We start from the raw sequence: 11,043 nt of genomic DNA, 5'->3' as shown, positions 1-11,043 counted from the left end.
GAGCACATGTGACCCCATTGAGGCCACAGCTGGCAACTGGAGACAAGAACATGGCTGCTTCCCAGGCTCCCACAAGCTGCCTTTCCCCGGTACAGCACAGCCAGAGACAGCCTCACAGATGCCGTTAACAAATGCTTGGGCAGCCTCTGTGCATGCCGCCTTCCAGCCCTGCAAGTGGTACCTAGGTGAGCTCCTTCGCTTGAGCAGGCCTGAGGGACATCTCCTGAACTTGGAGAGGTAGCAGGGGCATGTGGAGTCCTGAGTGGGGTATTGTCTTCTTTTGCTACAAATGGCAGAGGCCCTGGGCATGGGACTGAGGTCTGCAATGCAGTCATTGGCTACATCAGGATGCTGTGCAGGTTTCGGAAGGCCAGCGGTTTCTAGTACTTGGCACGCCAACACTGGGCAGTCGAAGTGCAGAGAGTTGCAGTGTCCTTCCAACCGTGTACCCAGGAGGGTGGCACACTCCAATCTCTCATCACATAGCAGCTGGGGCCTGGGAACCTGTATTCCTCCCCAATCCTGAGGAGGCCAGCAGGGCAGGCTCCAGTACAGCACAGAATATGCCTGGTAAGGCATTTAGTATGTAAGGGAGTTCTATGAACTATTCTTATAACTTGTGTGTACGCATGTGCAATATATACGTGTGGCATTGTGTAGCATGCATGTGTAGAGGCCAGAGGTCAAAACCAGGTCTAACTTCTAGCTGGCTGGCCAGGTGAACAACAGGGCTCCTCAAGCCACCCCACCGTCCACCCCAGCACTGATAATCCACTGCACCTGGAATTTTACGTGGGTGCTGGGGATTTAAATTTGGGTCCTTGTACTTGTACAGTAAGACTTTAACCACTGAGCCATCTTGTCAGCCTCTCTTGAAACTTCTCTGTGCATAAAGGCTGTTGAGCCTCAGATGCCAACTTCTGCCTTAAAACCTACCCCTGGGCAGAAGGAAGGCTGAGAGTTCAATCAGGTATTCCAAAGAGGGTGCCCTGGCTAGAATGTGCTCATGCCCCTGCAGGGAGGGGCTGCCTGGGAGTGGAGGATGGTGCCCCAGGAGGAGGGTGGCACGTGGAGCCCAGCAGGGAAGCACATAAGCTTTATTGTCATTCCTGATTAGAAAAGTGGGGTCTAAACCCCTGAGTAGGAGGCTGGGCTCTTCCCAGGTCACTGCTGGCAGAAGGTACCGGCATGACCTGTGGCCCCCATGGGCATGGCTGCCTCTTACTGGCTGCCAAGCCTAGGCACTGAGGCTGGAACCAGTGGCCACTACTGGAGCTGACAGGCACGGACAGTTGTCCAGGGTCCCTGGCCTAGGAAACAGCAGAGGCAGCAGTCTCCAGGGTGACCCGTGCAGGCTCCATAGGAAATAGAGACACTGATGTATCAGCAAAGGGAGGCACAGATCCTGGTCCCTCTGGAATGTCCTGAGACGTCGGCCAGCGCTGGCCCCTCGTTGAGCCCAATCATGGACTTGCTGCATGTCCTTGGTGGGCAGTGACCATTCTCTGGGCAAGGGTTTCTGTGGGGCTGTCCAGTTCTAATCTTCATAGCCTTGCATCCAGTTCCCACATGCCTCGAGCAGCCACCCACACAGCAGTCACAGTTGGATGGAAGTCCACCTCTGACCATGGTCCGGCGGTGGCCAGCGTGGGCTCTGGTGGTTTTAGGGGAGTGATGCACAAGGAGAAACATGCCTTAAGGGCACGGCAGTTGCAGGGGTCTGGACAGCTGGGCTGCGATCAGGTAACTTTAAGGACTCTGGAAAGACACAAGAGACGTGTGAGTGCCGCTAGGCCAACTGACAGTGCCCCAGGCTAGAGCGGGTGCTGAGGCCATGCCAGGGCCCGTGGGCATCAGGGCTACTCAGTCAGGCGTAAGGGACTGTCCCCCATGGACAAGGTGCTATAGCCCCTTTCACACTGAATACAATATCCCTGGGTCTCTGTCAGGACTTACAGGCCAGGCCCATCATGGTGTCAAGAGCCAGTCAGTAGTGACCATGGCCACCCTCCTAGTAAAAGCCACTACTCCAGCTGTCAGCAGCAGCGGACTATGCCGTCACCAAATACCTGAAGCCTCTGGAGTCAGCTCTGGAGACACTTATGAAGAGTTGAGGCCAGGAGGACTAGGACTATGTTCCCACAGGCCCTGGCACCCTCTTCCTGGCCAGATGACCACTCAGGAAGCATCAAGGACTACATTCAGGGGTCGTAAGTGGGCTGGGCATGCCACATGTGAGGGGGTAGCCAGCCCACAACCCACCACACCCAATGAGCCTCCCACAGTGGCGATAGCAGCAGGTCTCAGCCTCCCTTACCAACTCACCGGGGTGTCCTACTGCCGGGGTGCCACGTCCATTACAGGCTTCTGGACCCCAAAGGCCGTAATGAAGATGTTGACCACCACGATGATGAATACTAGTCCTGTGGCCAGGTTGTTAAGGAAGTCCAGCTTGGCATGCTTGGCTGGGTTGTTAAGGTCGTACTTGACTGTGGGCGAGAGGGAGAAGATGCTACCCAGAGAAGCCTGGCCTGCATGAACGTGTCTAGGGAGTGTCCTGAGTGGACCGTATAGGGTTCTTGGCCGTATTTAGGATTTTGTTCCCCATTGAAAAATTGCCTGTTTTGCTCAAATTAGGCATGGGTGTCCCTACCTTCTATGTTCTCCACTTTCTCCAGGCAGGCTATGGGCAGAGGTAACAGCATTTCTGGATGCCGAGCCAGGCCAGGTTTCGTTACAAAGGCAAAAGCGCTGAACTCCAGAGCTTTAGTTTACAGACCCTCCGCTACACCTTAGGCTCTGCTACTATACCCATTTCACAGGTACAGACCATGAAGTCCCAGAAGGTCCCCTCATTAGCCCAAGGTCATATTGCCAGAAAGCAAATCTGGACCCTCCCTGTTCCTGATGGCATCTTCCACTCTGAACAGGCACCAAGGTTGCCCCCGGCAACCCCAGCCCACGTTCCCATCTACCATCCATCTATGCCTACCCAAGGGAGTGGGTCATCTGCTGAGGGGACACTCAGTGACTCAGTTTAGGAATTAGTGGTTATATCCTACCTACATTTTGGATTTTCACTTGGAATCAGAAGGAAGAGTTGGGCATCCTGTCCATGGAGACAGTGGTCCAGGGCCAAGGTCACCTTCTGGGCCCAGAATCATCTTATCTCCAGAACCACTGAGTCTCTCCATTCTTTATTCCAGAGTCTCCTCTTTACCTCCTGCTCCAGGTTCCCCTCATCACATCTTGACCCAAGGTCTCCTCCTTGCTTCCTAGGTAAGGGTCTCTTCTTTGTCACCTAGGGAACTTGGCTGCTCTTTGCTACTGGACACAGGCAGCAGAGTCAGGCCTGAACTGGTCTAAGCAGGGAGGACTGGCTAGCAGAAGCTACCACAGGGACCCAAGGAAGCAGGTACCCAATTCCCCCTTCCCCTGCACTACCCCACCTTCCAGACCCTGAGGACCCCCAAAGCTCTGCTTTCAAAGGGCAGGGTCAGAGGGGAGAAGCAACAGCCTGGACCACAAGCCTGGCTACCTGAGGACCAAGCATTTGAGGTGAAACCACTACAAACACCCCACCCTCCACACCCACCCCAACCTCTCCCCCATCCCCTGTCCATCCTTGGGGCTGTTCGAGCGGCCATGGGCCCTACCCAGGAAGATGAGAAGCACGCCCACTCCGATCTGCAGCACGAGAGAGATGGAGATGAGGACCACGAGAGGCACAAAGAAGGCAAAGTCATGACCCTGTTCCACCACGGCCTTCAGCTGCGATGCGTTGGCCATGAGCAGCGCAATGTCCAGCATGCTCTCTGCTGCGCTCTTCTTGTTGGCGTAATGGTTTACATTGATGGGCCGGTTCCTCCAACCCCAGCGGGGTGGCTGTGGGGAGCAAAGTGATCAGTAGGGCAGGGTCAACGAGGGGCTCTGGGGAGAGCTACAGGAGGAGGTCAGGAAGGGGTTCTGGGTCTCCCTGGGGCTGCAGGGAGTTGTCAAGGCCCCTGCAGGTAGGGCTTCTGATGCCCCAACCCTGGCAAGTGCTTGTTACTCTAAAGAAATTCCCTGGGGTAAAGTTTTGGAGAGAAGGAAACCAGAACACCAGCCTCAGCACACACACATACGGGCCTCCAGCTGAGAAAGACCATGGCCCTCACTATCCCGTGCAGAAGGTAGTCTTCCTTGCCTGTGAACCCTGGGCCTCCCCTCCCCCAGAGTCTAGATTCCTGCCTGGTATCAGGAAGAGAAATGAGGTGGGAGTAGACAGGTCCCTGCATGCTGGCCCAGGCTTGAACTAACCTTTCCTGGGCTGAGCCCAAAGGTCTGGTCAACCCTGCCTTGGCTCACCTCCCAGCCCCAGCCTCACCCCCGCTTAGTGGGACCCCACATACAGACAACACCCCCAGCTTCAGTATCACCCTGCAGGATGGTCTGGTCACCCTGTTTAGCTACAGCTACTCATGGATATGTGTCACCAAGAGCACACAGCAGGTGCTCAATAGATGTCCCACCATCCTGTATGCAGTAGAGCAGGATGTCTGTTTCCTGAATTTTCATAGTAATGACAGAGATATAATTCCAAGCTCTTTTCAGGTTAGGCAACCCTTGATGGCATCCTCTCTTCTCTTAGGGCCAGTCCCAGCCCCAGCCCCTGCCCCTCCCTGGAGGCGACTTCCTAGGTCACCTCCCACCTCTTACATTGCCAGTCACAAGGGACCCTGTAGGTCTCTCTACCCGCAGGATCTTCCCCTCCAGATACCCCCATGCTCTGAGGTTCTTTCTGGAGGCCTCTGCTTCCAGTGTACCTCCCCTGGTCCCCCTGGTAGGACCTGGCTCCTCCTGTCACAAGAGGTCACCTCTCTAGCTGGCTTGCTTCACTCTAAGTGGCTGGTTTTCTCTTTCCACAGGGCCAGTCAGCTCTCTCAAGCTGCCCTGGTTGGGCCCCTTCTCAGCTCCCTAGGAAAATCTCAGCAGATCTAGGCTCAGCCCTTTGTCCACTGGTACCCCTGAGCCATCAAGTCCTGAATTATAGCCTCCAGGGAGTGGGCATGGAGCTGAAAGAGGTGACCAGGGCCGGCTGCTGGCGGCCAGCCACCTGGGGCCACCTTGAAAGATCCTGTTTCTAGACTCATGAAAGATGCAGGGGATGGAGGCTGGCTGTGCTGCAGGGCTGTGGGGAAGGCGTCCACTGTACTCAGGTGACTGTTGCAGGCTCGAAAGCCCAAAGCAGGGGCCACTGAGCTGACAGAGGGCAGGCCTTCACTTGGACGGTGTGTGTATCTTTAACCTGAAATTTCTTCTGAAGTCATGTATTCAAGAAGGAAGGCAGTGGGGGGGGGGGAGGCACAGGTGCACTCTGCTGCCTGAACCTGGGCTGGAACATACCAACCGCCCCCCACCCCCCACCCCCGCCCCCGCTTTCAACGTAAACTGCACTTTGAATAGCAAGCTCCCTTTGGTCAAAATTCTTACTCAAGAGCACATTCCTAGTGTGTGAGACTGTGTGGGGGTATTTGTGTATAATTTTATGTGTATATGAAGTTGTATGTAGAAGTTACATGTATGTATTGTAGAAGTTACAAATGCATGGATGTACATAGGTATGCTTGCATACTCAAAGTACTGTGCGTGCATGTGTGTGCACAAGCCCGCATGCCATAGAACACATACATATAAATATCTCCACATAAACACACACAGATAAATATGCCTATGCATGAATGCTTACATAAACACAGGAAGTGGGACTTTTGATCACTTAGTTGGTGGAGGAGAAGAACTCCACCAACTGCAGAGGATGGATGAGGTGAAGCCACAAATAGCCCCAGGCTAAGCTTGCTGAGCAGCAGGAAGAATTTCTTTTGATTCTGAACCATTTAAATACTTCGTGACCACATGGTCACAAGGACCAGATACATGAATGAACTGCCTCACGTCCCTAACCTCACTCCCTGCCCTCAGCACTGAGTCACAAATGCCTAAGCCCCTGCTGGCCTCTCTCAAAGGGCAACCGAGGCTCCTTTCCAAAGCCACACAGCAAGTGGGAGCCAGGCGACAATTTGAACTCATGCTTTGGGGCTCAGAGCCCTGGCAGCTGACACTCCAAGGAGACAGTCCTCAAGGCGCTCTCTCTCTCTCTCTCTCTCTCTCTCTCTCTCTCTCTCTCTCTCTCTCTCTCTCGTTCAGGACAGCTAGTCTCGCTCAGTCTTTGTCTCGAATATGCCATAGGGCTTGTGGACTTAGTACCCTGAGATGGCTCAGAGTCCTTGGGGCCAACAGAAGCTACAACCTACCAGCCATCTGCTTCCCTCTCAGCCTGTAAGATGATGATATGGGCCTCAGGCCTTCGCCTGGTGTTAAACTCTATTTCCCACAGCCTGGCACTGTGTCCCCCACAAGCTGCAGGTCTCCCCACCTTCATGTCTGGGGATGCCCTCTGGGAAACCTGTCTGCCACTAAGTAATAGGCTACACTATTCTCCTCTGGGGATCAGGACATGGAGGTTTCAGGGGCCTTGTAGGATACCTCCAGGGAGAGGGAGGTTCAAATTCAAACCAAGGATGTAAGTAAGCTGCACACCTAGGGCTGTACCTGCGCACACACCATTGGTGTCCACTCTGGCAAGGGCCTCTGAGGTTTCATGCAGCTGGGAAGGAGCCTACTCCTGGGGTCTGATCCTAAGTTATGCTGGTGACTGCCACACAGGCCTCTCCCAGGATGTACAGTAGGATGGATCCAAGGGTTGCTGGGCCACAAGCCATAGAACAGGGAGCCCTGTGGGCCTAACCAGCTGCCTGAGCATGCTAGGAAACCCTTCCAGGCCTGTGCCAGTGACCTGGGCAGATCAGGGAGAAAACACACTGGTTAATATGTCCCAGGGCTGGCAGGAGTTCCCTGAAACCTCAGCGGCAGCTGGGAACTGACATGAAACAGGCTGTTTTCCTCTAAACACCAAGAAGGAACAGTGTGGTGTAGTCAGCACGTACAGGGAGCTGTACTTGTGAGGGCCTGGTCAAATGGCCTGGGGTCACCTGATGGTTCATGGCTGAGGTGGGAAGGGAGTGGGTACCTAAGGGCTGGCTTAGTCATAGCACAATGGGTACTACCGACCCCCCAAAGCTTGAATGGGGATCTATGCCCATCAGCTTGACCCATAGAACAAGATGCTGTCCTTTATACACACACCCTGACATTCCCAATCTCACCACACCAATGGCCAGCAGGGTGACTGCTTATCAGGAAAATTCAGGGAATTTCATAGCATGGTTTCAGAGGCCTGTGACCTGTTGGGACATGCTGCATCTAGTGGCAGGGCCAGGATGTACCTTTACTCAATGTATGGCTCTTCCCAGTGACAGACTTCAGTCAATGAGAAATACCAGCATACGAATAAAAACAGAAACCAGGAAGGCCAGGCCAGGCACACAGGCTCTCCATGAGGCCAAAATGCTGTCCTAGGTGACCCAGAGGTCCAAGTCTAGGTAGATCCTGGATGGCCCCAACCTGGACTGCTCAGAGGCCCTGTCACACACCAGTAGACGGTGGGGGCTGCTGTGGCCTGGGGGCAGGAGCTGGGGACCCACCCCCCAGGCCAGCTCCGGCAGGAAGCCACCTGACCCTGTCAGAATCTAAAGCCCAGACTTCTGCGCCCCAGGCTGTACTGTCCTTGCCCAGGGAGCCTAAGAAGCAAGACAGAAGTGTCTCCTGGTTCCACATATGCATTCCAGGCAGGAAACCCCAGTGAGGCAGCAGGAAGCATGGGAGGCGGGGTCCCCACAGCAGACTCACTTCCTGTGGCTCAGAACTGACCAGGAGTGACCCTGAGGCTCGCTAGGGTGGCCTTTAGAACTTGGCTAAGATCTGACTGTCCCAGGATCTGCCAGGCAAGCAGAAATGAGGAAAATAGGAAGCTTCCCCAAGCAGCTGAGGCCGGGCAGAGGGAATAGCAGTGTGCAATGCCATGGCCTGGAGACCTAAGATATGACCGCCGATACCTCAGCCTGGGTTCAGTGAGAGGTAAGAGCAGGGCAGGTACCACAGGGCTATGGCCCAGCTCCATCTCAGGCACCTCCCTCCTGCAGTGCCAGACATGAAGCCCAGCGTCATCACATGGGCACAGCATTTCCACACTGAACTGGTGTTTACTGTTTCTCAGCTGCCAGGTAAAAGTGAGCCGACTCACAAAAACCGCCTCAGTCTGTGGACATTAGCGAGGCCTTTGGGTAATCGGCTCTGGGGCACCTAGCATTTGGAGGGCACGGGCAGAGAGAACTTCCCTAGTGCTGTGCTTAAGAGGACGCAGCAGGGCAACTCTGCTGAGCCTCAGCCACCCGGGGGGTCGTGGCGCCCCCTTTTCCAGAGGGTTAACTGAGTTTCCCTTGGGGTTCCACCCTGGGGATGGTGCTGTCCTCCCCAAACCTCTGTGGGTGTCGCCATGAGAGTGTCTCCACAGCGAGCACCATCCTGTACTGTACTCTGCTGCAAGCATTTCCTTTACAGCAGCCATATAGTTTTAACTTAGCAGAAGCACTGTTACCAAAGCATTTCATAAATGATAAACTGAGGCACAGAGTGCTGACATGCCATGCCATAGAAAGTTGAAGGTTGGGAAGGGGGGCTGGGCATTGAGCAGGGCAGCCTTCAAGGCTGGCCACACCCCAGGAAGCATCCTGTCCCCAGTGACCCTAGACAAAACCTCCCACCCGGCCCAGGGTGTGCTCAGTAGTCTAGCCTCTGGTCTCCACTTGCTCAGTAGTCTAGCCTCTGGTCTCCACTTGCACTATTTCCTCTGCCTTGGTGCTCTCCCACCCAACCAGAGGGCCAGATCCGTGTCCCTCCAGCAAGCCAATGCAAACAACTCCACCACAGAGCAGCCTTCCCTGGCCTCTGTGCTCATGACCAACTACCACGTCAGGCAACCCTGCATACCCCTGAGAAGCCTACATTGCTGCTTTCATTCTCCTACCCGTGATCTTCAAAGAAGTGGTGGGGATGAATCTCCCTCTCTCTTGTTCCCAGAGCCAAGACAGTGACTCCTGAGTGCCCCCACCACACACACACACACACACACACACACACACACACACACACACACACACTCCAATCTTTTCCTGGGGATATGCTCAGACTTCCCTTGGGAGGCACAACTCATCCAGCTGTCTGCAGAGCTGAACAGACAGTACTGAAGGAAAGACACAGCTAGGCAAGGTCAAGGGCTGGAGACAGGCAGGGCCCCACGTCAGACCAGCTTCTCAACCACCTGCCCATCTGCTCCTGATCCCCATCCCCTGTCCTTTTAAAACGACATTTAAAAAGGCCCAGAGAGATGGAGGGTTCTCCCCAAGAACACAGCCAGGGTGCCCCTGGCCCACTGCTTCCAGAGTGCTCACAGACTTTGACAGAGCCCACAGGTCTCAGCTGGCACGCCTGATCGAGTCCAAGGCTCTTCTAGTGCTGTTTTCTCCTCGCATCCAGGGACAGACACCCATGCTTCTACCTCTTGCTCCTCTGGTCCCTCCTCCCTGAACAACCCCGTTCCCACGGCATGGGCCTGGATCTGGGCAGAAAGTCTCTGTTCCCGTCTATTTTGCATCATGAGGACTTGTGGAAAATCCCAGCCTGGTGCAATTCCCCACCCCCACCCCCGAGGGGGGGTTCGGAAAAAGAAGGAATGTCCAAAGTCAACAAGTCACAGAGGGACAGAGGGCCACGCGGGGTGGTACTAGTGAAGGCTGGGCCCTGGCATGCTCAGCCCTTGCCCTGGAGGTAGACTGAGGGGTGAGGAAGGATGGTCCCTCAACATGGGCATCCGACCACTGCTGTGGCCGTGGCAGAGCAAACTCCGAGCAGGTCCGTTCAGTCCTAGAGTGGACACCCTGAAGGCTGAGAGGGTGACGTTCTGTTTTTCATAGGCAGGTAGGTGACCGCAGCAGGGGCACAGCCTCGGGTTTCCCCTATCACTGCTGCATGCGACTGTGTGGTCACCGTGTGGTGACGTAGCTGTCTGCCTGGTGCTGGCTTCCAACCAGGAGGCGGTGACTCCCTCTCCCGCCCACCCCAGGGCACGCAGGAGACAGCTCCGAGGCGCTGGAAGTTGGAGGGTGGTGTGGGAGGAAGGAGAGTCCGGGAGAGGGGGATGCCAACCACCTCCACCCGAGGAGTGGTGCCAGCCAGACGCGGACTCTGTACAGCGGGGCGACGGCAGCACGCTAGACCGCCTGGCGCCTCTGCCCACCTGCTGTGCTGGCCCCAGACCCACCACTTGCTCTCGGGACAGGTCAAGCACGACTTTTGCCCGGGAGCAGCGGCCACCACCACCACCACCCCGCAGTGCGGACGCGCGCACACCCGGCCCGACACCCACAGGTGCCCGCTGCTGAGCCGGGCCCAGAGAGGGCGGCGCCGGCCAAGGTCACACAGCGGCCGGGGCCGGGGGTGCTGGGATCTTACCGAGGCGTCGGGGGAACCGGGGAAGTCCGGGCGCAGGTCGCCGTTGAGCTCGTGCTCCTCGGCGCCCGACTCCATGGTGCGGCCGCCGGGCCGCCTAGCACACGGCCTGAGCGCGCCCTGCGCCTCCGCCGCGGGCTAGGGTTGAGCGCCCGCCCCCGACACGCCCCCCGAGCTCGGCCGCCCCCAGACTCCGCCTCCACCGGGGCGGGCCCGGGCCTAGAAGCCTGATGATGGGATCGCGTCGGTCCAGGAATAATCCCCTCTCTGGTCTTGATGTCCCCAATTCTCAGGCTCCTTCTGGATGGCTGAAGCAGGTAGCGCGGCGTCTGTCCTCGCGATGGCATCAGAGAGTCCCCAGGGACCCCCGTCTCTGATCAAGCCGCCCCCGCTTCATCTTTATAAAGGGGGGCTAAAGGAGTGCCCGTTGCTGCCCCCTGGTTTCCCCTGGGCAGGGCGCACCCTGAGGCAGTAAAGTCCCAGTATTTGCTAAGCACTCAACCCAGGAAAAGGGTGTCAACAGTTACTCTGGGCCACCTTAGCACTTTCCACTCCAGGGACCTCAGCTTTTTTTTTTGCCTGGAGCATGGAGCTGTG

The 11,043-nt window shown here is 56.1% G+C and overlaps 1 protein-coding gene across 2 annotated transcripts; it reads right to left on the bottom strand.

The window, feature by feature from the left end:
- Positions 1 to 1,081: 1,081 nt before the first annotated feature.
- Positions 1,082 to 10,609, bottom strand: Ninj1 (ninjurin 1). 2 transcript variants are annotated; one of them, XM_042278443.2, is made up of 4 exons: positions 10,450 to 10,609; positions 3,657 to 3,885; positions 2,318 to 2,489; positions 1,082 to 1,758 (listed from the first exon to the last, which is right to left on the bottom strand). In XM_042278443.2, the coding sequence occupies exons 1-3, from the start codon at positions 10,522 to 10,524 to the stop codon at positions 2,335 to 2,337; spliced, it is 459 nt and encodes a 152-aa protein (XP_042134377.1). In that variant the 5' UTR covers positions 10,525 to 10,609; the 3' UTR covers positions 1,082 to 1,758; positions 2,318 to 2,334. The 2 variants fall into 2 exon arrangements, with proteins under 2 accessions (XP_042134377.1, XP_006992352.1); XM_006992290.4 differs by having other exon boundaries at positions 2,326 to 2,489; positions 10,450 to 10,608.
- Between the last annotated feature and the right edge of the window lie 434 nt (positions 10,610 to 11,043).

This window comes from Peromyscus maniculatus, chromosome 5 (assembly GCF_049852395.1).
Source record: "Peromyscus maniculatus bairdii isolate BWxNUB_F1_BW_parent chromosome 5, HU_Pman_BW_mat_3.1, whole genome shotgun sequence".
NCBI lineage: Eukaryota > Metazoa > Chordata > Mammalia > Rodentia > Cricetidae > Peromyscus > Peromyscus maniculatus.
Note: the sequence above shows the minus strand (reverse complement) of the source record. Positions and strands in the feature narration are given on the sequence as shown.